Source organism: Prenolepis imparis, unplaced genomic scaffold (assembly GCF_030444845.1).
Source record: "Prenolepis imparis isolate NDT839.2.m4 unplaced genomic scaffold, iyPreImpa1.0 SCAF_14, whole genome shotgun sequence".
Taxonomy (NCBI): Eukaryota; Metazoa; Arthropoda; class Insecta; order Hymenoptera; family Formicidae; genus Prenolepis; species Prenolepis imparis.
Window position 1 is genome coordinate 8,566,477 of NW_028141172.1, and position 27,539 is coordinate 8,594,015.

At 33.5% G+C, this 27,539-nt stretch overlaps 4 protein-coding genes and 3 long non-coding RNA genes across 12 annotated transcripts; 4 read left to right on the top strand and 3 right to left on the bottom strand.

The window, feature by feature from the left end:
- Nucleotides 1-1,383: 1,383 nt before the first annotated feature.
- LOC145945296 (antichymotrypsin-2) lies at nt 1,384-4,287 on the top strand. 5 transcript variants are annotated; one of them, XM_083054204.1, is made up of 8 exons: nt 1,385-1,957; nt 2,473-2,597; nt 2,675-2,854; nt 2,929-3,139; nt 3,249-3,463; nt 3,530-3,709; nt 3,788-3,923; nt 3,996-4,287. In XM_083054204.1, the coding sequence occupies exons 2-8, from the start codon at nt 2,520-2,522 to the stop codon at nt 4,151-4,153; spliced, it is 1,158 nt and encodes a 385-aa protein (XP_082910330.1). In that variant the 5' UTR covers nt 1,385-1,957; nt 2,473-2,519; the 3' UTR covers nt 4,154-4,287. The 5 variants fall into 5 exon arrangements, with proteins under 5 accessions (XP_082910333.1, XP_082910330.1, XP_082910331.1 ...); XM_083054205.1 differs by having other exon boundaries at nt 1,385-1,712; XM_083054206.1 differs by having other exon boundaries at nt 1,385-1,712; nt 2,518-2,597.
- Nucleotides 4,288-9,540: 5,253 nt separating this feature from the next.
- Nucleotides 9,541-10,801, bottom strand: LOC145945299 (THAP domain-containing protein 2-like). The gene is made up of 4 exons (XM_083054213.1): nt 10,635-10,801; nt 10,364-10,530; nt 10,053-10,160; nt 9,541-9,959 (listed from the first exon to the last, which is right to left on the bottom strand). The coding sequence occupies exons 1-4, from the start codon at nt 10,733-10,735 to the stop codon at nt 9,556-9,558; spliced, it is 780 nt and encodes a 259-aa protein (XP_082910339.1). The 5' UTR covers nt 10,736-10,801; the 3' UTR covers nt 9,541-9,555.
- A 143-nt stretch (nt 10,802-10,944) lies between these two features.
- LOC145945306 (uncharacterized) lies at nt 10,945-12,209 on the top strand. Its single transcript, XR_014426833.1, has 3 exons — nt 10,945-11,128; nt 11,289-11,424; nt 11,570-12,209. It is a non-coding gene; the product is annotated as an uncharacterized LOC145945306 (long non-coding RNA).
- Nucleotides 12,210-12,657: 448 nt separating this feature from the next.
- LOC145945305 (uncharacterized) lies at nt 12,658-14,295 on the bottom strand. The gene is made up of 3 exons (XR_014426832.1): nt 14,119-14,295; nt 13,766-13,900; nt 12,658-12,947 (listed from the first exon to the last, which is right to left on the bottom strand). It is a non-coding gene; the product is annotated as an uncharacterized LOC145945305 (long non-coding RNA).
- Nucleotides 14,296-14,739: 444 nt separating this feature from the next.
- LOC145945303 (uncharacterized) lies at nt 14,740-15,893 on the top strand. Of its 2 annotated transcripts, none has more exons than XR_014426830.1 (3): nt 14,740-15,164; nt 15,247-15,467; nt 15,582-15,893. It is a non-coding gene; the product is annotated as an uncharacterized LOC145945303 (long non-coding RNA). The 2 variants fall into 2 exon arrangements; XR_014426831.1 differs by having other exon boundaries at nt 15,247-15,323.
- A 22-nt stretch (nt 15,894-15,915) lies between these two features.
- On the bottom strand, nt 15,916-17,631 carry LOC145945300 (uncharacterized). The gene is made up of 5 exons (XM_083054214.1): nt 17,284-17,631; nt 17,071-17,211; nt 16,864-16,932; nt 16,661-16,777; nt 15,916-16,512 (listed from the first exon to the last, which is right to left on the bottom strand). The coding sequence occupies exons 1-5, from the start codon at nt 17,434-17,436 to the stop codon at nt 16,372-16,374; spliced, it is 621 nt and encodes a 206-aa protein (XP_082910340.1). The 5' UTR covers nt 17,437-17,631; the 3' UTR covers nt 15,916-16,371.
- A 1,062-nt stretch (nt 17,632-18,693) lies between these two features.
- On the top strand, nt 18,694-22,510 carry LOC145945295 (hexosaminidase D). Its single transcript, XM_083054202.1, has 9 exons — nt 18,694-18,871; nt 18,953-19,007; nt 19,389-19,604; nt 19,780-20,128; nt 20,209-20,283; nt 20,385-20,580; nt 20,663-20,938; nt 21,173-21,259; nt 21,354-22,510. The coding sequence occupies exons 1-9, from the start codon at nt 18,831-18,833 to the stop codon at nt 21,526-21,528; spliced, it is 1,470 nt and encodes a 489-aa protein (XP_082910328.1). The 5' UTR covers nt 18,694-18,830; the 3' UTR covers nt 21,529-22,510.
- Nucleotides 22,511-27,539: the final 5,029 nt, after the last annotated feature.

The window sequence follows — 27,539 nt, forward strand, 5'->3', positions numbered from 1 at the left end:
AAGCAGTGGTATCAACGCAGAGTACTGTGACGTTTCCTAACGCAGCCATGGTGGTAAGAAATAACAGGAGGGAGTGTAAAGCCTTTTAAGTAGGGGGGGTAACAACACCAAATGTGATTGGTTGGCCACAGTAATATGGCGTTTTGTATTTTTTTTTATCTTATCTAACCTAACTGAACCAAGTAAGTGAGAAACATGTTTGACGAATAAATCGGATCTCACATTAATTTTGTTTTAAAAAGATATAAAAGTTATAAAATATTAGAAAACAAAATGCCCATGCTACTAAATACATACAGATTCGCTTACAATAGGCTTGTTTTCTATTCCTGAACTGATGCAATAAGTTAGAATGAGACAATAAAGTATATTTTGTCTCACTCTAACTTATTGCACCAGTGTGCACAGTTCAGCCAGTGCAGGAATAGAAAACAAGCCTTATATGGTATAGCACAATATATATACTACTATTGTATATACAATATATATATATATATATATATATATATATCATATTTATAAATATTATTTATGAATTTTTCCTTTTTTTGTGTGTGCTTTCATCACTATTTCAAATGTCGCGCTTCGATAAGCCACACCAATATGGCGCTTAGTGTTCCCCCCTTACGTCTGCTTGCCAGGCAAGGGGAGTATATCCTCCTTCCTGTTATTTCTTACCTCCATGGGTCTACCGAGCCCATTTGGTAGAGACAGAAATTTACCCAGGGCTGACCGTCTTTACTAGTACCTAGTCGGTGCCATTGAATATACCGCTTCCTATATTATCACTTCTTACAATATTCTCTGGGAATGTTCTAACATCGATCATCATCATAGGCCGGTATTCATAGTCGGTTCTTATATTTAAGAATGTCTTAAGTACAATCTTAACGCTGGGTCCACAATAGATGATTTAAGCCCTAAGCCTTAAGAAATTGATCAATCGCAGTCAAGTATGAGGAGAAAACTCGACTGTGATTGGTCAATTTCTTAAGGCTTAGGGCTTAAATCACCTATTGTGGACCCAGCGTAACAGTGGGTCCACAATAGGTGATTTAAGCCCTAAGCCTTAAGAAATTGATCAATCGCAGTCAAGTATGAGGAGAAAACTCGACTGTGATTGGTCAATTTCTTAAGGCTTAGGGCTTAAATCACCTATTGTGGACCCAGCGTAAGAGCTAGTCTACAATAGAGTCGTAAGGTCGTAAACGTAAGAAATTGACCAATCACAGTTGAATTCGAGGAGAATAATCGACTGTGATTGGTCAATTTCTTACGTTTACGACCTTACGACTCTATTGTAGACTAGGCTTAAGACGATCTTGAAATAAGAACGGACTATGAATACCGGCCATAGAGCTTCCCTTATTGACTCTCTCAAGAAAATGAAAAAGCCTACACATATTGACGCCATGGATCTCTTAATTAAGCCCACCCCAGAGGTGGTTCGGGCCATTGACACCTTCCTCAAATCCAGTCACTATTAAATCTAATATGTATTCCTGACTTCCTCTCTACTTACCCCCCCCCCCTTCTTTGTCTATTTCCACTCATTAATAAAGAAAGAATTATCTATACTCCTATATTCCCTATAGCCAAAAAAGAAGAAAAAACCCAGAATAAGAAAAATACAAACACAACCAGTTGATGGCCAAAAGTCGAACAAACGACAGGGCTATAATCGATAGAAGAAGAAGAAGAAGAATATTGACGTAACGTTTTCGTTTAACATTTAAACAAATCGCAACTCCGATATCAGAAATATCATTTAATAACTGGCAACACATACGAATAATAAATAGTAGTGAGCCGTCGTCGGTAAAGTCAAGTGTATTTCAAAATATCGCAAGAATAAAGAAGTCCTGGAAATATTAGACGAAAATTTTTCCAGATACAGTTCAAAAAGAATGTGTAATTATTGAAATAAATGCGGGGTGGGGATCTCTCTAAAAATTATGTGAGACTTATTTGAATTTTGTAAAAAAATTTATATATATTTTTTCTGCGTGTTTTTTGACAGTTTTTTTTTAACAGCTGACACAAGTAGCATTTAACCTAATCTAACCTATAAAAGTTTAATTTATAAATTGAAAGAATCTTCAAAATTTAATCAAATAGTAGACTAATTTTAAATTTTTTGATTGTTATGCTTCTTCGAAGTATTGTAGCTAGTCATTTAAAATATGATTAATCATTAATACTTAATCAAAAATATAGAAAGCATTATAGAAAGCTACAATATTTATATATATCAAGTTTAATAATTCTTCCTTAAGTGTTATTTAAATTATACTTATTTTTACACATACTCATGAAATCACAATTGCCAAAATGTTTAAAAACACAGGTAATATTAATGTATTATATATGTATGTTATATTTGTTCTGCTTTACCGTGTATAAATTATTAGTATAATTATCTGAATAATCAGAGTAGCCTCCTGATTTTGTAATCAAATATATTCATTGCAGCGTTGTATGTGATAATCATTTCTAGCACTATTTTTCATACATTAGCAATGTCATCAAGCGATAAGTCAATTACTTTTAATTCTATATCTATGGCATGCAATAATTTTACAAATCCATTCTACATGGTATGTAAACATTGTATTCTTATCTTTAATTCTTATAGCTTTGAATTTTCTACTTTGTCATTTATATTTTCTTACAGAATTTATCAGCAAATATAGACAAGAATATAATAATTTCTCCTCTGAGCTTACATATAATATTATCCTTACTTTCTAATGGCGCTGAAGGATTCACATTGAATGAGCTAAGATCTGTTTTAGGCTATAATAATAATGAATCTTTGAATGATGAATATGAAGCTTTGATTATTTGGTTAAATGTAAGATAAAAAACAATAATACTATATATAATACATAATTCTTCTGCAAAATGACACATTTAAATGTGTTTTAGGATCTTAAAAATGTCACATTGTATATAAGAAATGCAGCATATGTTCAAAAGGAAGTTGATCTAGAAGGAAATTTTCTATCAATATGCATGAATATTTTTAAATCTTCGATTTCAAAAATAGATTTCAAAGACAACACACATGCTGCGAAAACTATTAACTCATGGATTCGTACAGCGACAAATTCTGAGATACACGACATAATATCTCCAAGTATGTTGCTCATATGTCTCACAAATAATTAACATTTAAATATAAAAAGTTATTGCTTTTATAAAACATTTTTAATAATTAAATTTAATAATTAACTTTTTGTGAATAGGCGATATCGCTACAGATACACAAATTCTGTTGATAAATGCTATTTACTTTAAATGTAAATGGCTAAAAATGTTTAATGAACAGGATACAAAGCCACGTATCTTTCATGTTTCGAAAAGAAAATCATATCATGTCTCAACAATGTTTAAAAGCGCGACATATTTTTATGGTGAAATTCCAGCTTTGCATGCACAATTTATTGAAATACCCTACTTGGTAAGTAATTATTATTTATAAAAAAAACTTTCAAGAATAAAATTGAATAAAAATACAATATTACAGAATGAGGACATTGTAATGATAATATTATTGCCGTATGAAGAGGTAGAACTGAAGGATGTAGAAAAAAATTTTAATTGGGAAACATTGGTAAATGAACGCAGGATTTCTGACAATTTCGAATTATATTTACCTAAGTTTAAATTTGAAATTACTATTGATTTAAAAGATATTCTACATAAGGTAAGCTATTTGTGAAATATATTTTAAATTTATATGAAAGAGAAAATTCATAAATTTCAGAAATTAAAATTCTTGCAGATTAATTTGAAAACGATGTTCGAGGATAACGCGAATTTTATACGTATCTCAAAATTACCTCTAAAAGTGGGCAATGTGTTACAAAAAATTTTTATAGAGGTTGACGAACAAGGTTCGGAAGCTGCTGCTGTAACAGGTCTATTCAGTGAATAATAGAAAACCCTATGTTGATATTGTAAGCATTACAATAGAAAATTATTGATTGCAGTTGCTGAAACAAGATTGAAAAGAATGGCCATCTTACCAATGAAGTTTGTCGTAGATCGTCCATTCATGTTCGCAATCGAACATAAACCAACTAAACTCCCATTATTTTTGGGAAGCGTGCGTGAACTAAAGCCTGTTCCAGTAAAAGATGAATTATAAATTCTATTATATTCTTAAGTTTAAATTCTTATTATATTAAGTTTATTGAAAGTTTGTATTATACTATGCATGAAGATTATTTAATTTTTAAGATTTTATTATACTATGTATCTAGAGTTTATATACAGGGTGTCCGGTGGTTCGCGTTTCACCTGTCGTGGGCAGATTCCTGGGATCATTTGGAGACGTTCTTTCCTCAGCGAAAATGTCGAGGCACTAATAATTTTCGAGTTATAAGCGATTGAAAATAAAGGGTTTTTCACAAACTAAGCCTTGTGGAAATAAAATATTAACAAAATCACATTCTTCAGTTAATTTCAGATAGAGTTTTCTTTAATAGAATTTTAATTTAAGGCTTAGTTACAAAGATACATGATGACAAAAATTGGGAACATGCAAAAAATGATGACCTTCCTCGACATTTTCGCTGAGGAAAAATCGTCTCCAAATGATCCCAGGAATCTGCCCACGACAGGTGAAACGCGAACCACCGGACACCCTGTATATTTAAATAATATACCTACATTTTTTGAGAATATGCTTGTGTCAGATTGATCAATTTGTTATTGCTTACCGGAAAAATCCGGATTACAAGCATCAAATAATTTTAAATTTATATGCATCATTTGCAACCGAATAGCGTATGTGAATGCAGTGTGAAATTATATATCTATAATTATATAATTTAATAGATTTATCTGCATTTTTTCACATTATACCATTATACACGTTTTATATTGATTAATTTGTTCTGCACGAACATGTAATTAATAGACTTTCATTAGAAGAAAAGAATAAGCGCTTCGCTGATCGTGCCTGGCTTTTATAGACCATTTCTATTAGTTAATTTAGGATAATATGTTAACTTGGATCATTGATAATTAATAGAAACAATTTTGATTTGTTTTCTAATTCAATAGCGTTGTCATATCAATTTAGAAAAATTTAGCCATCATAATATGCGATCACAATATCAGATATTGTATCGGAATAAAAGTTCGTCTTCCTCTGTAAGAATATTTAGAGGGCATAACTTGCTATATTAATTAATTGAATTCTCTACCTTATTTATTACTATATATTTACTGTATATTACTATATATTTTTAAATTTCTTTTAGTGTTTAAATTTTTTGTTAATGTTGAGATTAAACATATTGAAAATTATAATTTTAATCACTATGAATTTACGCATATTGCTGCAAGTTGAATGTTTTAGAATGCATATTATGTTTTTTTGTTTTAATTTTCAATAAATATATTTTTTAATCTGCATTTTTTTCGTGCCTCCCTTTCGAATATCTCGAGCACCGCAGTGAATCGCGCCTCACAGATTGAGAATCACTGTTTTAAAGGAAGTGTCGCCCATATTCATGGACGTAAGGCCCTGCGCAAAATAGGAAAAATATTAGGAATAAGAATTATTTTAAAATAATAAAATCGGAAAAACTCTAATATAAAAATACAAATTCGGGTATAAAGGACTCTTAAGCCCCTTGCACAATGCTAGGCGATAGCGATAGGAATAGCGATAGCGATAGAATAGTACCTTTTCTCTATTCCTATTGGTGAATATTTTTTATTCCACCAATAGGAACAGAGAATAGATGCTATTCTATCGCTATCGCTATTCCTATCGCTATCGCCTAGCATTGTGCAAGGGCCTTTAACGCTGGGTCCACAATAGGTGATTTAAGCCCTAAGCCTTAAGAAATTGATCAATCGCAGTCAAGTATGAGGAGAAAACTCGACTGTGATTAGTCAATTTCTTAAGGCTTAGGGCTTAAATCACCTATTGTGGACCCAGCGTAAGGCTGGATTATAGAGGCCGTAAACTTTTTCCGTAACCGTAAATTTAAGGATTCAACCAATCGCGTTGCTTGATTCGGCAACGTGATTGGTTGAATCCTTAAATTTACGGTTACGGAAAAAATTTACGGCCTCTATAATCCAGCCTTAAGGTGCAGTCCCATGGAGCAGCGTACGGCGTACCGGCGTACGGCGTAAAAGAACTTGGCTAATCACATGCTTTACGCTCGTTTTCGTTACGCCAGCACAAACATCGGCTGTCCCATGGAGCGTATTTATGCTGGCGTAATGATCAATAAGCCAATCACAGTAGCTTTTACAAAGTTTATTTTGAAAATGGATATTTAAGGGGTCTTGTGATTGGCTTATTGATCATTACGCAGCGTAAATACGCTCCATGGGACAGCCGATAAAAAGATTTTAGCGCAACTTTTTAACATATATTTATATATTAAAACAAAGTTAAAATTCAAGTGTGTATAATCTCGTTAAAATGTCAGGCTCGGAATTTGCATTAATTAATTTAATAAAATACTTGAAAATTTACAAATGTCGGAAAAATACACTATGCAAAGAAGCTATTCGACAAAAATTAGTTCAAATATATATAATTTATAAATTGATGAAAGCTGAAGAGAAGAAAAAAGATTCCCGAATTAGACGCAATCCTCGAAAATTTTGGGTTCGATCAATTTTTAGTATTGAAAGACGATTAGCACAAGGGGCTAGCAACAATCTGGTCGAAGAAATGATTTACACAGATACAGATAAATTCCTCAATTTTTTTCGAATGACACCAGAAATATTTGAAAAATTGTTGCAAATTGTTTCACCACGTATACAGAAACAATTTGTAATTATAAGAAAAATTTTAGATCGGATAATGTACGAGTTATTAAACCGAATTATATAGGCCGTCACGTAAACATCTGTACGCGCTGTACTACGCCGGATACAACAGCGTAAAATCTGTGATGGCGTAATGAAAACGAGCGTAAAGCCTGTGATTGGCCAAGCTCTTTTACGCCGTACGCCGGTACGCCGTACGCTGCTCCATGGGACTGGCTAATTCAAGGCTGTAGCACACACTTTCCGTAACCGTAAACATAACCGTAACATAAGGATTTGACCAATCGCGTTGCTTGATTCATTTGACATGCAACCAATGTCAAATGAATGGGAGAGGCTCACTTGCGCACAGTACAATTGCACACGTTGCAATTGCACACCGTGCTATTAGACACATAAAGTTGCACACAGTTCTTTTGCCCACAGTTCTTTTGCCCACTGTTCTTTTGCGCACCGTGCTGGTAGGCACCCCTACCGGCGGGGTGGGTGCGGGAGGGGGGCCCGAAAGCCCCCCTTGCACCCCCCCACCGCGCGCGCGCGCGTGTGTGTGTGCGTGTGCGTGTGTGTGTGTGTGTGTGTGTGTGAATAGAGCATGTGTCGCGCATTTTCGTGTCTAATTGCACGGTGTGCAAACGAACGGTGCGCAAAAGAACTGTGCGCAAAAGAACTGTGGGCAAAAGAACTATGCGCAACTTTATGTGTCTAATAGCACGATGTGCAATTGCAACGTGTGCAATTGTACTGTGCGCAAATGAAGGCTTCTCAAATGAATCAAGCAACGCGATTGGTCAAATCCTTATGTTACGGTTATGTTTACGGTTACGGAAAGTATGTGCTATAGCCTTTACGCGGAAAATATCAGTCCATGGGTTTTCACCCTTAGGGTGCTAGTACATGAAGCGCGGAAACGCGGAAACGCGGAAACGCGGAAGAGAAGTAACTAGAAAAGTAACTATTCCGCGTTTCCGCGAGTTGAGTCGTTTCTTTCCGCTCGTTTGAGCGGAATCCGTTAGTGTACACGTGGATTAAACAAAAGGGTATAGAAAATAAAAACTTTAAATGGATAGCCCTGTAAGTATTTGAATGCTTTTTAGTACTCAGTAAACATAATAGCTTGTTATTTTTGGAGAAAAGCTTCTGTAATTTATACATGTCGAATTACACATTTTGTTTTTCGATGAGTGGTCCAGCAATATTGAATAATTCGCTGAAGATTATTGGTGACATTCTGAGGTAGTTAAAATATTTTTCTGCATCTGTCAATCGCATCTCCACAAGTAGATTGTCGCTGGCACCTTGAAGAAGTCTTCTTCTCTCGGTAAAAATAGGCCGTACCCACATTTTACGGTCCTTTTTGTCTTCTTGCAATCTCTTGTAACGCAAATACAAAACATACATTAAAATAACTTTTTTCATAGTTATCTCTACATATCTCATAGGTTCATCTCTTGCTTGTATAAGATACTTCATAATAATCATTAACATAATGTTTGGATCCATGATATTAATAATATACTGTCACTTTTAAAATAATAAAATAATCAAAATATATAAAAGCTCTCTTCTTCAATCGACTCCGAAGTTTGATGGAATACTGTATCCACGTTAAAAGTGATTTGACGCGCTCGTTCCGTCTGTTTTGATTGCCTTATATTACATGGAGCATTATTTGCGCGGAAAAGCGGAACGGTATGGTGACATTTAGACATTTTTATTCATTTCTTATGATTGTTTTCACTTAATCACCGACGAGATACTATTAGACCATTCGGTGACTTAATTCAATGTAATTTTTATTAATATGCTTATTTTTTCAGTTTATTTATTGGATACAAGCATTTCAATCAATAAATATCGTTAAAAATTAATATTTTATAATTTGCCGTTCCGCTTTTCCGCTTAAAATATGCTCCATGTAATATAAGGCAATCAAAACAGACGGAACGGAACGCGGAAATCTAGTTACTATTCTCTTCCGCGTTTCCGCGTTTCCGCGCTTCATGTACTAGCACCCTTATGGTGCGGTCCCATCATGGACATAGGAATAAAGGGACGGAGTATAAACCTCTACTTTAGGCGAGGGGAGTGAAGCCGCTTCCGGGGAGCGGGGAACACGGTCACGTGGTACTTTGGTGCCGCATTGGTAATTGGTTCTAGCATAAATGCACGAAATTTGAAAATGAGACATTTAGTTTGTTTACAATTATAAATGTGTGATAGAATATTTTGAGTAAAATAGAGAAACAAAGTGTTTTATTTATAAATCAGCATATTGAAATGTTAATGGTGTTAATGCATGTCATCGAGATGTCAGAATTAAATGATAAAAAAAAGTTAGAATCTATAGATATGAAAAATCTTTATTGTTTTTGTTTTAGTATTTAATTTTGCAATTAATTGCAATGAATTCAGTAAAATAAAACTATTTATAAATAGAAATAACTAGAAGAATATTTATGATTATTAAGATTTTTAAGATTAGAAAATTATTTTTCACTTTTCTGCATTTAACAATGTGATTTAACGGATTTTGCAACAGCATATAACTTGCCCATGGAAGTAAGTATTGGTTACAGTTTTATAATAAAATATTAAAAATTTTATTAAAAAATGTTAATGTAAATACCTAAATATTGATAAATAATTCATTCTTTAATAAATTGTACAACTGTCAATATTTATTGCATAAAGGGATTAGGATGGTATTATTAATAACAAAATTATTTTTTATCAATTTTATTACATTTATTGACCTTTAAATAAAATTAGCTTATTAAATACATGTCGCATACTCATTGGCGAATAATAATGTAAAGTTAGAGCAAGTGATCTAAGTCGACTATCAAATTGTTTGTTTACAGGTTTTCCTCTATTTTTAAGCAATTGTCTTTCTAATATTTTAGAATTTGACCCACCTATGTCTTGTAATATCTGCAATTCTTCAGTCCCTAACATATTGTTTTTCTTGAGTGAATTAAGAATTGCCTCCAAAGAGATTATTCGTGATTCCTTTCGTCGAACCTTCTGTTGCAAAAGTTTAAACTTTTTTGAAAAAGAGGTTTTTGTGTCTTGCAATTTTTTGTGGAGGTATTCCTTTTCAAGAGCGTTATGGTCTCTCTTTGGTGATGTATTTGTTGTCTGATCCGCAACTAAAAAATTTAAAAAATATAATGTATAACAAATTTTAATTTTTTAGAAAATTGTTACACATATTATATTAAATAAGATGAAATATTTCTTACAATGACTGCATCCAGGGATAGGAGATGTGGCTCTATCAATTTTTAAAGTATTACATACAGAACTTGATGCAATAATACCATCATTTGGAACATTCTCAATCACACGTTCTAGCAAGTAAACATAAGATACAAAGCAATATATAAATAAAACTGCATAATCTTGTGCCATACAATAAATCAGACAGTTGGGAAAGTTATTTGATAAAAATAATGCCACTACTAACTTGTAAACAGAAAAAAATTATAATAATAATGGCATTACAAATAACGTATTATTTCTCAATCCTGATAATAATAATACTATTTGATACCTATATACGGTAGTGCATTTGGTCGAAGTCTCTTTGTACCATATAAAAAATTAAAGGCATCTTCTGCAAAATGTGCGGAACAAATTCTTGCTCCAATAGGAACTAATTCCGCATTTAGCTCTAGTATATTCAACCAAAGCAATTTTGCTTTTTCATTCTTTGGAAATCTATTAAAAAATAAATGTGTTACTTTATATTATATTTTTTTTTCTCTTATTTTGATAATACAATATAATTTTCATATATGCTAATAAAATATGATTTTTCTTACCGGTGATATGAGACATTATTTATATTTTTTTCTTTTATTTGTCCCAAAACGGGACGACTTCTTGTACGGTTTTTACAATTTTTTACAATGCACTGTGGCATTGTAAAAACAGTATATTTTTTCTTTGAATTATAACTCAATAAAACTGTTCTGACACTTCCATGACATTTCTGACTTTCGATGAAAGATTGCGCTTGCGCGATCACAACCAATCGCCAATGCGGCACCAAAGTACCACGTGACCGTAGTTCCCCGCTCCCCGGAGACGGCTTCACCCCCCGCAGCTATTGCTCTGTCCCTTTATTCCTATGTCCATGGGTCCCATGATACGGAACGTATGCGCAATGCGGAATTGGCGGAACGCTCGTGATTGGTTTAATCTGTTTTACGTCCGTTCCGCCGATTTCTATCCGCAAGTTTCTATTTTATGCGCATTTTGTGCGGAACTTCGAAATTGTGTATATGCGTGAAAAATGTCGAAGCAGCAGATATCCGTAAGAATATTATTAAAAATTATTTTAAATAACAAATTAAATCTTAAATTAATAACTTCATATATTATTGCAATATTATATTAAATAATTTCTTTACAAAATATAAGTTTATTACTTATACGGGAGTTGGAGGTTATGATTGTTTATTATTTTTTTATAGAATAAAAAATGTGGGTATTGTGGATACATTTTTCCACAATATTTTAATTTTAATTTATTAAACCACTCTTGTTTTCAACCATTTGACAAGGAAAATGATTGTATAAATGTGGATGAAAATTTAGTAGTCACTGTCAGTAAGTATTATTTTAGTAATTGAAGCATATTTTTTGACAAAGCATGCCATTATCTATTGAATTATTTATTGAAAAATTATATTGTCTGGCAATGATACTGACAAATTTCCGTTTGCCACTGTTATAATTGTTCCTCTTATTTTAGTATCTCGCATAGAAGAGTTCAATGAATCTAATTTACCAAATAAAGAATTAAATAATCCACAAGAAGAATTAAATAATCCACAAGAAATTGACAAAGATGAATTATTAATATATCATGTATCGCAGAAGCGAGCATTATTCGATCATCGGATACCAGCAAGCGAAAGAAGTAGTTTTAATTTATTTAACAACCCGCAAATAATAATAAACAATTTTTCAGAATCCATATTCAATATTAAGTTGTTATCAGTTTCGAAGGTTATATATGAAATTCATGAATTTTTTGACCGGTACATATATGTGTGAATCCGATCCGCATAAATTTGTATTTCCTATGTCCCATGCAGCGGAAAATACGGAAGCATAATTTGCGCGAGCCAATAATGTACGCTGTTCCGATAGAGACAACAAAAAAATCTATGGGAAAGAATCTTGTGATTGGCCAACACCAATTGCGCTTCCGCGTTTTCCGCTCCATGGGACATAAGAAAATATATTTCAGCGGAACGCAATTGACGGAATGTCTGTGATTGGACGAACTTCGTTCCGCCAATTCCGCATTGCGCATACGTTCCGTATCATGGGACCGCACCATTAGGGTGACGTCCCATGGAGCGTATCGCGTATCGGGCGTATCGAATTCTGTGACCAATCAGAGATGTTCCGCTGTTTTCAATACGCCGGAGTTCTGTTCCCAGTGTCCCATGGAGCGGATTACGTGGAAGCGCAACTAGCGGATCGCTAACCGCAGGACTGCTTCAACGGAATCTTTGAAAGGGTTCTATCAGAATAATCTCGTGATTGGCGATCCACTAGTTGCGCTTCCGCATAATCCGCTCCATGGGACACTGGGAACAGAACTCCGGCGTATTATACGCGCGCACACAAGCACGCATGCATCTAAAAAGTGAAGAAATCAGAAGTTTTCAGAAGCCAGTTTATAAATAATAATAAAGTAAAAGTAAAAGTATAAAAAAAATTGCTGTTGTGCCTGTTGTTGGGGAGGCAACTTAAAAATGCTCATCGAGATACAACATTAATTTTATTGAAACTCTTCCATAGGTAATATATATATTAGTAACATATATATTTTTATTTCTATTTTAGAAGTCTTCATAAAAATATTAATTTTCAGTATTCTTATGCATCAATGGCAATATTTCTATAATACTTCGGTATTGCGTACTCTTGGGCGTCCCGATAAAGACGAACCTGTCGAGCATAAAAAATTAGTGGCAATTTTTTTTTCAAGCCTGTCCTTTCCTTTATTGGTATACGATGGTCGTATAATGCAGGTCTAGCGTACACATCATTAATAAGCGCTTCATTATAATCGCCAATATTGCTTGCTTGGACGTCTGTCGATTGATCCTTTTCAACTGTAAATATGAAATATGTATGAATATATATACATAAATAATTATGTGTTACTACAACTGACTTGTGTTAAGTTGCCAATAAAATAAACAGTTAAACTTTAAACCAGTGTGAAATATGTGTATTTATTACAGAATTGACTATGTTGTGTGCCTCGAGCAAGGCACTGGGGTTGCGCCGAATTAAGGATGAGGATCCTCGGGTCGACCGGGACTTCGTAGGAAGTTAGGAGGATTATTCTCTTTGGTTTTTTCTTTAAATATATTTTTATTTCGGATTGAATATGGTTTCACTTTATTTCTCGTCCTTTCTTTAAATATATATTCGCGTAACATTCGATGAGCGTATATTCGTATTCCTCTCAATAATTCAGGTCTTTATTAGTGAGTCTCGTTCTGATGTTCCGGTTTCTTATTAGCGATTTCGTTACTTCTCATTCAGATCTTAATTTGCGACTGCCCCGCGGGCTGACTCTCGGTCTTTTATATTCTTTTGTTTCTTGAATTTCTTTCGGGAGAGGCCCTTGGAAACAGGTCTCTGATTGGTTAGTAATATTCACGCGTTTTTGTTCTAACTGCAAGCGAAGCAGGTTGAAGTCGCAAGTCTTCGCTTGCATCTCGCGGTTTCCGGTGCTTCGCGCGTGTTTCGCTGCGTTAGCGTTTTCACGCGACGAACGTTTGTCGAGAGCGCTCTTTTATACGTAAAAATATCTTATAATATTCTATAAAAATATTTAGTGAATTCTTATTCCTAATAACTACTGGTTATAGTTCGGGCTATAACAACTATTACAAATAATTATTGTTCTTAAAATACTTACTAATAGATGCAACATTATTCTCGTCAATGTTTAGAAGTTGTGTTTCATTATCATAGTTTTGAAAACACGAATGTGTGGTAAGGTAAGATGCAGTGGGCCATCGATCAGCCAACCACAATATCCACATTTTATTGGCTGTAAGAAGAAAAAAAGGACAATAAACACAATAATTTGTAATTCATAATGAAATATATCCGTATTTATATTAAGCCGAAATAATCAGTGCAAACTAAACAAAAATATGATTCATCAAATTCTAAACTAATCTCAAAATATTATTATGAAGCACAATGTAAATACAAACAATTACAAACATTACAAAAATAATATTTCAAAATGCTATAGATACTCACAGGATTTGTATTTCCTTTGTTCATGATAATCAATTTTATAAAAGAAAACACGAAAACTATTTTCAAAACAAATTCGGCGTCTTCTTTTCGATTATGGCACTAGGCACTGTGGCACCCGATTACTCTACATGCGGCGTATTCCGCGTATTACGCTACAATAATGGACTCGGCGGAACGGCGGCGTATCGAAAACGCCGGATCGACTGCCATTGGTCGGAATTCGATACGCTCGATACGCGCGTATCGCAATACGCGCCATGGGACGTCACCCTTAGTCCGATCTTAGGCTGATGTCCCATGAAGCGGATTGCGCGGAAGCGAAACCAGCGGATCGCCAATCACCGAGTTATTCCGATAGAGCCCTTCGTCGAGCTCTATGGGAATAATTCCGTGATTGGCGATCCGCTGGTTCCGCTTCCGCGCAATCCGCTCCATGGGACATCAGCCTTATATTTAAGATCCAATGACATATATATATAGAGTACGTTTACACGGCACCCTTAATCGGGTTTAATAACATCCGTAGTTGTAAGACTGGCCAATCACAGCCGTTCCATTCTTCAGGGAAATGGCTGTGATTGGCCAGTTTTACAACTACGGGTGTTATTAAACCTGATTAAGGGTACCGTGTAAACGTACTCATAGAGTACAACTACGGATGTTATTAAACCTGATTAAGGGTGCCGTGTAAACGTACTCATAGACTATAGACGAAGCATTCCTATACTTTTACTAAGGCTCTGTAAGAGCAGGTATAATCGTCCGCCATTTTTCTTCCAACCGTATGTAAAAGTTAGGTTCTCGCATATATAGGATACGTATGTCAATACGCCTTTCGGTCTCGCGATTAACCTAAAAATTAAACTTATGTGAAACTCAAAATAAGTATTGATTGATTTTTAATTGATTAGAGGTGTGTTCTTGAACGCGCGACAGTAGAATTTGTTTTATAAGTGTCGTATTTTTCGTAAATCAACACATCGTGTCTCCGTTTTATTGCACGTATTTGGATCAGCACGTTTTTGGAGCAATTTCAAGGGCCGAAGGTATATTATTTAAATAATATTCATCGCAAAAAATTGTCTTCATATTGCAGTTTTGTCATATTTTCATATTTTGTGTTTTTAGATTAAGTTTTGGCTGTTTGTAAAATGTCAACTGATGACATTCAAAAAAATCCAAGTACATCGCATCCTGGGCCAAATGTAGAGATAATTGCCGCATAAATTCCTAATTTTTTCTTTCGTTTATTAATTTAATGCTCCATTTATTATATTTAATATACTTTAAAGGCTCATTCAGACAGGACGCGTCAAGCGTCAAGCAGCGAGCAGCAACCAATAAGCGAGGCAATATTTTTTACGCCATTGCTAATATTATCTCGCTTATTGGTTGTTGAATGGTTGCTGCTCGCTGCTTGACGCTTGACGCGTCCTGTCTGAATGAGCCTTTATTCATTTCAGGACCCTAAGGTTCAAGAGTATTACACAGATGAAAAAATTGAAAGCTTGTTGACCGAAAATGTCTATTTGAAGAGTCAGCTGAAACGAATGCATTCCATTTAAAAAATGTACACTCATTATCCGAAAATTGCTGAATATTTACAACAGTACAATGTCAAATAATTTATTTATTATAAGAGCATTATATTTTGTAAAAATTGTATAAAATGAAATTTGATTTTCTAAAGACTTACTCCAAAAATAACACTGTAATTGTATAATAACAATAATAATATACTAATAATAATAATGTACATTGACTAATAAAAATTCATGAACACAATATCTCCAGGAATTGGTTTTTACAAACAATACTTTATTTCATAAAATATATATTTGTTGACTACTTACAAAGTAACAAAACAGTTTCAACAATTCAAAGAGTTCGCACTTTTTAGTTAAGCTTTTTGCATTTTTAAGCTTACAGACCCAAAAACGTACTTCCGTTTTTTGCTGTTCTCAGATAAATTTTTGGTGCAAAACGAACGAACAGTAAAAAAATACTTAATAATTCTTCTTTTCAAATTGCAACAATTGTCAATTGTCAACAATCACCTATTGTAGACCCAGCCTAATCGTACCCGTGAACAGACAAAGCATTCCGAAATTTCAGAACTTTGATTATACTTTCATCAGACCAATGCGGAAGTCGCCCTTCTTGTAATATTTTGATCTGTTCACTGTTTTCAATTGCAGTTTTCATCTTGTCCATTTGGCTGCGCAGCATCTCATTCTCCTTCTCCAGAGACTATCACCCGTGCAGATTGAAGCGTCGATCGCAAGTGTTCATTCTCGTCATCCAAAGAGCTACCGCGGCTAGCACCTTAGAAGATTGAAGCTTCTTTCGCAAATATTCATTCTCCCGTCGTAGCGCATTGTTTTCCTCGACAATCTGCAAATTAATATGCAAACTTAAATTTTGTAGTGGAAAGTTAAGACTTTACGGGATAATATAAATATTATAATTTCACGTGATTCAAACTCTAATATTTAACAAATGCAATTTTTCGTTCGCAAAAAGTATTTAGAAAATGACATACTTTGTTTTCTCTAGCAGTCTGCTCACTGTCAGATGACAGCAAATTTCTTGGCATATAACTAGATACTTCCACTTTGTTGGAAATATCGTGGTTTGATAGGGCAGCATAATCAATGTTCTACAACATTTTGGACAACGTTAAAGTTTTTTTAATAAAAATCAACAATGTCTATTAAGGACTACAAGTGTATTGAATAATATTACCATTTCTGGAGTAATTGGAACTTCTGCTACTTTTTGTACACACGTGGCAGCAACTTCATTTTGTGGCTTCTGAAAACCATTGATATGTTATCAAATATGTTGCATATATACATATATATTCAAGAATTTTTAATATATGTGAGAAAAGAAGAAAGTTTGATGAAAGTTTGAAGTTTTATGCAAATCGTTTATAAGAAATTTATTCACTTTGTTTAGCGACTTCCTTGGAGGTGGATCAATCCTGAGAGGTGGATTAGGAACATCAAATAAAGTGGGAACCGCATTTGGCTTCAGTTTCCTCCAGCCGTCGGCACGTCTACTTTCGAACTGTGAAGCCTCAAAGTGTACCTGTAATAAGAAAAATAATTTTCAATTTAATGAGGCACAAATAATGCTTTGCTTTTACAGCATTGGACGTACTTCACAGACACAAGCTGATTTGGTTGGTATCCACTGTTCACGGCGAAGATTTTGAAGCCACTTTTTTCGTCGCTCTACATCTGTTGGAATTGAAAAAAGTCGAAACCCTTTTTCACGTCTATTAGTGCAGTTAATTACAACGCAGCCAGTCATTTTGGAAGCACCATTAGGACTATGCGGCAATGAAATCGAGACACGAAGCGTTGATTAACGAAAAATACAACACTTATAACACGAATTTTACTGTCGCGCGTTTAAGGAATAAATATTTAAGTTTAATTTTTAGGTTAATCGCGAGACCGAAAGGCGTATTGACGTACGTGTCCTATATATGCGAGAACCTAATTTTTACATACGGTTGGAAGAAAAATGGCGGACGATTAAGCTGGGAACACAATGCTAAGCGATAGCGATAGGAATAGCGATAACGATAGAAAAATATCTATTCTCTGTTCTTATTGGTGGAATAAAAAATATTTACCAATAGGAACAGAGGTTAGATATTATTCTATCGCTATCGCTATTCCTATCGCTATCGCTTAGCATTGTGTTCCCAGCTTTATACCTGCTCTTAAGCCTAGTCTACAATGGCAGTAAGCAGTATAGAGTAAGCAGTAAGCAGTAAGCAGTATGAAATGGGAATTGCCCATTTCGTTACTCCCGGTCTTTACATCCACTAAAAACAGTATACAATGGCAATAACAAAGCTGTAGGAATAGAGAGTATACTGTTTTTAGTCGATGTAAAGACCGGGAGTAACGAAATGGGCAATTCCCATTTCATACTGCTTACTGCTTACTCTATACTGCTTACTGCCATTGTAGACTAGGCTTTACAGAGCCTTAGGGTGCCGTCACATGGGGCGTAACTTGCGTAAGCGTAACCAGCGGATCGCCAATCACCGAGTTATTCCGATAGAGCTCGACGAAGGGCTCTATCGGAATAACTCGGTGATTGGCGATCCGCTGGTTACGCTTACGCAAGTTACGCCCCATGTGACGGCACCCTTACTTTTACTATAGCAGCGAGTGAAGCCGGAAATTGGCAGAATACGACAGAGTGAGATAGTTGTTTTAACACTCTTCTTTCTCACTCTATTTTCTTTCTCTTTCTCACTCCATAGCTCTTTCTCACTCTATCTTTTGGCTGTTATGACAGTATACTTGACAGCTTTGACAGCTAGAGGGCGGCCATATTCTCTTCTGTACGATAGAGTGAGAAAGAAGAGTGTCAAAACAACTATCTCACTCTGTCGTATTCTGCCAATTTCCGGTTTCACTCCACAGATGGAATTGCTGGTTTATAGAGGCCGTAAACTTTTTCCATAACCGTAAATTTAAGGATTCAACCAATCGCGTTGCTTGATTCGGCAACGTGATTGGTTGAATCCTTAAATTTACAGTTACGAAAAAAGTTTACGGCCTCTATAAACCAGCCTTAACTATGAAACAAATAGATCTAAAAATTTATACGAATTTACGAATTTACTCTTATTCGCGCCAAAATTATTCTTCGTTCTCCGTTTGATTGCGTTCCCAATAAATGGAATGGAAAAAAAGATGGACGCCTTAACATTAGGATCACATAGGTAAAGTAATCGATTACACGTATAAATTTTCATATATATCTTATAATAAATAAAATTTCGACACGTTTTTTCTTTTTCAAGATTGGTTCATCTTGATTTAAAGGGCGCACCGCCACGGACTTGTTATTTTGAAAAGGTATATGTTATTCATAAACACTTCGAAACCTTACTCCGACATTTTAGTACTTTATATTTTAATTTTAAGAAAAAATTTACGATAAATATCGAGAAATACGCTACATCAACACCGTTTTATCATTTGATTGATGGAGACTTTTTTTTTCTTTTTTATTATGTTATGTTTTTAATCGCACTTTTTCTGTAGAACATTTATATACTTAATAGTACAGAAATGTAAATAGATGTCGTCAGAAATTATATCTTTATATTAGCTAATATTTATAATCGTGTATAGTCATGATATTTAATATTGACAGATAAACAATTATGATCAATTATAACTTGATTTTGTTTACACTTTTATTTTTATTCTTATGATCCAATAGAATATTTACAGCTCTTTCCATTATTGCGAACATGGGGAGCTACTGGAGTATTGCTGGAATGGGAAGATACATTTCCTTACAATCGAGAACTCTCTCCGATAGGAAGCAACGGGCCAAGCAGCTCAGCAAGCGGATATACAATTCAAGAAGCTGGGCACATCCTGCAAATAGCAGGTGATTGTGGCTTGGCAGTTGTCCCATTGGTACAAACTTTTGGTCATATGGAGGTACGCAAAAGATATTTCTTATTTATTTTGATCGACTTATTTTGCATAAAATTAATTATTACAAATAATTACTAAATTTCTATATTTTCTTTTTGAAGATCATAATTCAAGAAATATTGTTTTGTAGATTTAATGTATCCCATTATCAACTTAAATATTACAATTTAAATTGCAGTTTATTCTGAAACATGACGAATGGAGATCATTGCGGGAAGTAGAAGCCTTTCCAAGTTCCATTTGTCCATCAAATCCAAGAACTCTCCCACTGGTCAAATCATTAATACGTCAGATTGTTAGTTTTCATCCTGATATACAATATTTACATATAGGTTCTGATGAAGTGTGGCACTTAGGCCTTTGTTCAGTCTGCACTAAACGAGCTGCAGCCAGTAAATATGGCAAATCTGCATTATACTTGGAACATATTTTGGCAATAGCTCAATATATTCAAGAAACTTATCCATATTTAAAGATTATTATTTGGGATGATATGTTGAGATCGATAGATTTACAGACTTTGAATGGTATTTTAATAACTTATTTGCATTATTTAATCACAAATTTTTTTTGCATAAAACTAATCTTATTTCTTTTTTTTTTACAGAACATTACATTGGAAAATATGTAGAACCCATGGTATGGCATTACAATCCCAGGGATAATTTTGCATTGCCTATTGGTATCTTTTTTTTCCCTTTTTTCTAATATTATCTTAAAAAATTCGTAAATATACAAATAATATTTGCTGGATTATAACTGTTGCATTGAATTATTTGCTAGGACTATGGGATAAATACAGTGCAGTCTTTCCCAATATCTGGATAGCAACTGCATTCAAAGGGGCTACTGGTTCCACACAACATATACCTGTAATTCGACATCATATAAGCAATCATGAAAAATGGTTAGAAGAATTAGCAATTCATGTGAATAAGGTACATGAGTTTCGAGGTACAGCATTTACTGGCTGGTCAAGGTAAGGAAAATCAGAATAATTATATATACACAATAATAACTACATACCATCTTAAAATATAATGAGCACATTGTAATTTTAGATACGATCATTATGCTACGATGTGTGAATTGTTACCTACAGCTGTACCATCATTAGCTTTGTGCCTAAAAGTTTGGCTCTATGGTTATTCAGAGGAAACACATGCACAAGTTGCAAAAAGCTTAGGATATATTGATCATCCATTGCATATAGTACCACAACCTAGACCAATTCCGATACCTAGTAATCTGCTTTTTCCCGGATGGCAAATAGCTGTGGGTATGGAATGGTTTCTTAATTTCAAGACGAAATTTCACAATATTGTTATCAGCGATCAGTAAGCACAAGAGCAATTTATTATAAAATTTTGAAAATTTTGTTCTAAACTTTTAAAATAATTAGTTATTTATATATATGCGATTTATTTGAGAAATAGAATATTGAAAATTATTTTGATATATAATAATTATTATTTTTAAATGTAATACAATATTTTTTGAATACTTGAGATCTTAAAGTGGAGAATATACTTATATGGATTTCAATTATATTCAACAATTGTCTTCAATAGAATTATGACGTGGATGAATCCATGGCAAGTGGCAAATAATTACACAAATCCTATGCAATTGGAGAATTTGATACCTACTTTTACAGAGTAAGTATTTTCACATCAATTACCTATATGAAAATATACTATACTTCGCTAATTTCTTGACACATTATACTATATATATATATATTTGTTTCAGATTATTAGTAGAATTGTCTTCCTTGGAGAACTATCTACGATTTCAAATGGAAACGATTTTCTTCTCATCAATGATTGAAGAATGGTTAGGTACCAATATTCAACCATTGAAAGTAAAATTAATAGAACTAAAGCAGACAACAGAGAATCAACTAAAAATAAATAATCGTGTGTAGTATTTTTTTCACTTATAAAATCAGCGCTTAATTTCGGATTATCCATGATATGAAGTAAAGCAATCACGAAAAGTTCCAGCTGAAATGATGATGATTAGATAATTAATTGTTTTTTGAATGTAAAGAAAAATTATTTTTATATACGCTAAGTTACTGCTTATAAAATAAGATATAGTCTACTGTTTCAACTTTAGCTTATTTTTAAAAAGAATCATTGAATAATAAATATATAGTTTTATGAGAAAGAAGAAATTATTTTAATATTTATTGAATATAAAAAGGAGAAAGAGAAAAAGCAAGAAAACTATATACATACGAGATGTTCTGTGATACTTGGCTATGAAAGGGTAATGTTTAAATTATACAAGTGATATTTAATAATTAAGGAACAATTAATAATTATATAATCTGTTATGTTTATTTTAAATGCATATAAATATATATAAATGTTTAATAAGCAATTTTCTCTTAGTATATATATATATATATATATGTATACCTAAAAACTTATCTTTTTAAAAAAGGTAAAAAAATGCATCAAGTACATAGTACATACGCGTCAGTGAAAAATTAAAGTTGCAAATCCATATAGTTGTATAATTATAGCGCTTCCGATTGCAAATCTATGTAGAATCGTACGAGAAAAATAATATCCAAAAAATTGCGCCAAATAAAAGTAAAAACTTGTATAGGTGAAAAATTAAAGATAATAATACAAAATACAAAAAACCAAAATTAAAAATTTATGCAAAAGTTAAAAATTAATATAAACAAAAAAAATTTTTTTAAATTAAAAAAACTTGATGCTGCTAAATTAAACAATATGTTAAAATTAATTTTGAAATTATATTTGGCACTATTTTTTACCTTTTTTGAAAGGTAAGTTTTTAGGGATTATATCATTCTTTTTTTTGTAATATATAAATTTTCGCTTGTACAATTCTATATAGGTTTGCAATCGTAATAAATAACGTAAAAGAGATTCCATGATAAGATATAATAATTACTTTATTCTTTCTACCATTCTGCTATTTCTTTCATAAGTATATAATTATTGATATAAAATAAGAAGCAAATAAAAACTAATAATAATAAATAATAATTAACATAAAAAGATTAATAAGATATGATAATGAACGTATATCTTTTTATTATTTATTAGCTTTTATTCACTTTCTTGTATGAACAATGTTTATATCAACAATTTTTATGAAAGTATAGTAGGATAATAGCGATAATAACAAGAAAGTAGTTATTATTATGAAAGAAATAATAGTACAATGGTAGCGTAATAAATAAGTAGTTACAAATCTTTTTTGTAGTATACATAGTTAGAACAATATTTAGATTAAATATATAATGCATAATGTTGCAACAATGAAAAATCGTAATCACGCGGAATGTAAAGTATAATTCTTCCTTTAAAAACAAGTTTTAATTCGTTCGTTAGGTTCATGTGTCATAATATTTTTCAACAGAGACCTCGTCACCGTTTTCGTTATGGGGCAACAAAATATTAAACAAAGATATGCGATTAAGTTTTGTATTAAATTGAAAGAAAACGCCACAAAAATAAGCGATAGAAGTTAAAAAAGCATTTGGCGATTTGCTTTATCACTATATATTTATTATTTTATAATTTTTATTTATATATATATTTATATACAAATGTTATTTACAACATAAATATATAATATACATAATAATATATCTTTCTTTATTCGACTTTATTCGACTTAAGCAAAGCAATTCGTTTATTTCATCAGTTAGTTTATTTCATAAACTGTCAAACTGTCAAACTGTCAAATGACACGAGTCATGAAGCAAGTCGCACGAACGAGACAACCAATCAGCATCGCGGAAAAGAAGCAACAATAGACTTCGAGACTTACGAGAATCAATAACATGCCTTTTTTACTTCCTCTTCGAACCCTTCAAAACAACTTCTTTTGGCATTTTTCGCAAAAATTCAGTCGTTCACAAAATAAACAGGATAGAAACTTTTAAAATGAACACTATGTGTGCGCGTGTGTGTGTTTTTTAATGAGAACCCCCATTTTTTTGCATATTCTTGTAGCTTATCCTGAGAGCTTTTCAAAACACTATAATAAAGTATTTTTCATTCAGTACTTTTTGAATTATTAACTGAATGTTTTACAAAATATTTTGTATTTTATTTTATCAAAATACTGTAAACTTCAAACATTATAATTCAAAAAGTATTGAATGAAAAAATACTTTATTATAGTGTTTTGAAAAGCTCTCAAGATAAGCTACAAGAATATGCAATAAAAAATGAGGGTTTTTATTTAAAAATCTCAAGGTGATCTTTACGTAACCTTGACAACGTTGTTCAAGGTTATACTGGTATTGCTATGTAATGCGTCACTTTAAATCCTGTAATTTTTGTGTGAAACATTTTTTTCTATCTTGCATATTTTCGGAGTTATTCAGAAGTCTTCATCTTTTTTGAACACCCTGTATATGCAAATTATAGAAGAGATCCACCTAACTGTTTTATAATTCGAAAATTTTTTCTATTTATTACAGGCCTGGGCCCGTGGGCACCTACGGAACACGCGAAAAGAAAAACGTGCCATCTCTCCGCACGGCTGTTTCTTCCCATCTGTCCTCTTTGGTTCCTCGACTCACCTATCCTCTCAGCATGATCGTCATGCTTGTCAGACGCGCTCTACACATGTCAATGTGCTACAATACATGCCTAAGACGATACGCCTCGTGCGAATGGAAGGGAAAGCGGAGAAGTTCGCTCGCCCAAGCCTAGTTTACTGTATTTTAATCAATTTGTTAATTCTTTTATTATAAATAAAAAAATAATCAAAAATCGCAATTAAATTAATTTAAAAAATTGTAGTATAAAACATTAACAGTTACAGCTTGATAAAAATATTCAAATTGTATTGCAGTAAAATCTAATTATTATTATTATTATTTTCGAGAATAAAAAGTTTTTATTTTATTAGCGTACTCTTTTCTCTTTTGAAATAAAATATTTTTAAAATGCCCACTTTTTTTATTTTATATTTGTGTTATATTCTCGCGTTCTTTTTTTTAAATAGATTCAACGCTCGGAACTTTGCAAATCTTTACAAAACAATTTGAATCGTCATACAACAATGATGCACTCGAATGAATTGAAACGTCCTACGCTAATAATAAAAAACAATAAAAAAAATTTCAACAAGAATTTATCAAATGACGCAACAAACGATGTTGCTCCTAAAAAAGAGATCCAGAAGAATAGCGACTTCACGAGCTTTGAATCTACTGTTGATGATTGCAACAAATCAGCTCTTGCTTCAGTAAACAACCTCACCGATCAGCACAAGAAATTCATTCAAACAATGTGCAAACAGAAACACGGCAGCAGCTATTTGCCAAAGAATTTCAATCAATGGACACTTAAAAAGCAATATGACCATCTCATAAATAATACTAACAAATACTTCCCAAACATACCCGAATCTTTAAGATTTGTCTTGCCGGCAACCTTCGAGAATGGAGACTGCGGTCGACCAGTAAACGAGAGGCCGGATTGGTTAAATATGGACAAGTACGTTTCATCGTGGACAACAATTTGCCCTGCGTTATTATATCAGTCTCTCCATAAGCAACTTGATGAGTCTGCTAATGATATTCAACTTTGCCGATGGACTGTAGCCGCTGATCCTCAGTCAGAAATCCAACACGTATCAATAAACTGTCTGTTACCGTCCTACTTATTACGACTTCTTCTCTCATCTTCGACAATCACTTCACGTCGCACTTTCCCGAGTCGCTACCTCCATAGTGAACAGATTCTTTATTTGTTAAAACGTTATAGCACAAGAGCTCTCTCTTTCTTTGCAAACAACGCAGTCTAGTCAAATCGCATTGTCACGATCCAAGGAGAATGAATTTTTTGACTTTGAAAATCAAAGCAATTCGCAAAGCATTCAAACATAGGTTCCAATGGGAGATTTGGAGGTCACAATTCTTATTTATTATTTTATTTATTAGTTATATTTGCTTTTATTCTTACTTTTATTTTTGTTTTCAGATCCTTCATTATCTAGGAAATTCAGATTTACAGCTTTCTTGCCCGGGAAAAAATGGCTCATGTATAATTATATATAAATATATATAATTGTATAAAATTATATGTAAATTATATAAAATTATATATAATACCTCATACACGGTTATATATGACAATATATAACATCCCCTAACCACCCCTCTCCCAACCCATCCTCACCTAATACTTCCATTATTTTCTCCTGCCATGTACCCTCCCTTCCCCATCCTGTACACTCTTCCCATACATGTTCCCATATCTCCTCTACTCTTCCGCATATCCTACATTTCCTTCTTTCTTCTTCTTCCCAATATCTCCCTCCCCTCATCCCATTTCCTAGCCTAAATTTTGTTACCCTTTGCCATCTACTCTCCCCCCATCCTTTCTTTAGGTATTCTGGAATTCCTTCTCCCTTTATCATCCTGTACCATCTATTATATTTTGATTCCCTTATCTTTCTCCATCTTTCCTCCCTCTGTATCTTCCTCTCCCTTTCATATATGTCTTCTTCTTTTAATTTCCCTTTTTCCATCAACTCTAATATTTCCTCTACCTTCCATCCCCTTTCCTATAAACTGTTTCCTTTCTTCCTCCCATCCTTCCATGACTTTTCCTCTCCTCATTTTTCTTTTCATTTCTTCCCAGCATTCCCTCGCTAGCTCTCCTCCTTTACCTTCCTCCAATTTTCTTTCATAGTTCCATGCTCTCATTCCTGCTCTTCCTTTTAGCATATCCCTCTGAAGCTCTTCTCTCACCATATATCCCAGTGTACATCTACCTACTCCTAATACCCATTTCAAATATCTTTCTTGTATTCTTTCTATCTCTTTTCTTTCCTTCCATTCCCAAATCTCCACTCCAAAACCAATCACCGACCATATTAGCCTATCGAATAACCATATTCTCCTTCCCCAATCCTTTCCAAATCTCCTTTTTCCTATCCCCCATACTTGACCTAACAATTTTGCCCCTTTCTTTACCCTTTCTCTTACATGCCCGTTTTGATCTCCGTTAAATTTTATTTTGTATCCTAGATATGTAAATTCCCTCACCTCCTCCATTTTCTTCCCCTTCCAATACCAGTTTACCTTTTTCCATCTTCCTCTCCCTTTCCTACATCTCATTATCTTAGACTTCTCTACATTTAACGTAAATCCTTTTTTCTCTATATACTTCTCCATCTTGCTAATCATTCCCTTCATCCCCTCTTCATCTTCTGCCATTATTACTAAATCATCCGCATATGCTAATGTGTAAACCTTCCTGTTTCCTAATTTCACCCCTCCCCATCCCTCCTTTTTCAGTTCCTCATCCACATCTGCCAACATCATTGTAAATAAACTCGGACTCAACGGACATCCCTGTCTCACCCCTCTTACTGTCCAAAATCTCTCTCCTTCTTTCCCATCCACTCTCACTTTGCTTACTGTTTCTCTTAGTACTTCCTCACATCTTTTAACTAAACCTTCTCTCACTCCCCTCTCCCTCATCGACTCTATCAACACCTTTCTATCCACCGAGTCGAAAGCTGCCTTCAAATCCAAAAACATTGCAACTAACCCTTTCCCTCCTCTTACCCTTCTATTAATCAAATAATTTAAAACATAAATGTTATCTATTACCCCCACCCCTTTTCTAAAACCCGTTTGACTCGGTGGCAACAATCCCTTCCCTTCTACTTCTAACTCTAATCTCTCTGCTAATACTGCCGTATATATTTTATATGTCGTCTGTGTCAACGTCACCCCTCTGTAATCATTTACTCTTTCTCCCTCTCCCTTCTTTATGATTGGAACTACTACCCCTTCCCTCCATTCCTTTGGCCATCCTTCTCCTTTCCACACCTTATTACATATTTTCCATATCCAGTTTTCTATCTCCTTCCCTCCATACCTCCATACTTCATTTGGAATTCCGTCCCCTCCCATCGCTT

Excerpts from the sequence above, each read along its gene's own strand:
- LOC145945296 (XM_083054203.1), top strand. Across the intron at positions 2,598-2,674 it reads TTACAAATCCATTCTACATG|AATTTATCAGCAAATATAGA; the intron begins GTATGTAAACAT and ends ATTTTCTTACAG. Across the intron at positions 3,140-3,248 it reads ACACGACATAATATCTCCAA|GCGATATCGCTACAGATACA; the intron begins GTATGTTGCTCA and ends TTTTGTGAATAG.
- LOC145945299 (XM_083054213.1), bottom strand. The coding sequence starts at position 10,735 with ATGCCACAGTGCATTGTAAAAAATTGTAAAAACCGTACAAGAAGTCGT. Across the intron at positions 10,531-10,634 it reads AATAATGTCTCATATCACCG|ATTTCCAAAGAATGAAAAAG; the intron begins GTAAGAAAAATC and ends ATTTTTTAATAG. Across the intron at positions 9,960-10,052 it reads TATCCCTGGATGCAGTCATT|TTGCGGATCAGACAACAAAT; the intron begins GTAAGAAATATT and ends TAAATTTTTTAG.
- LOC145945300 (XM_083054214.1), bottom strand. The coding sequence starts at position 17,436 with ATGACTGGCTGCGTTGTAATTAACTGCACTAATAGACGTGAAAAAGGG. Across the intron at positions 17,212-17,283 it reads AATCAGCTTGTGTCTGTGAA|GTACACTTTGAGGCTTCACA; the intron begins GTACGTCCAATG and ends TTCTTATTACAG. Across the intron at positions 16,933-17,070 it reads CAAGGAAGTCGCTAAACAAA|AAGCCACAAAATGAAGTTGC; the intron begins GTGAATAAATTT and ends AATGGTTTTCAG.
- LOC145945295 (XM_083054202.1), top strand. The coding sequence starts at position 18,831 with ATGGAAAAAAAGATGGACGCCTTAACATTAGGATCACATAG. Across the intron at positions 18,872-18,952 it reads TTAACATTAGGATCACATAG|ATTGGTTCATCTTGATTTAA; the intron begins GTAAAGTAATCG and ends TTCTTTTTCAAG. Across the intron at positions 20,129-20,208 it reads AGATTTACAGACTTTGAATG|AACATTACATTGGAAAATAT; the intron begins GTATTTTAATAA and ends TTTTTTTTACAG.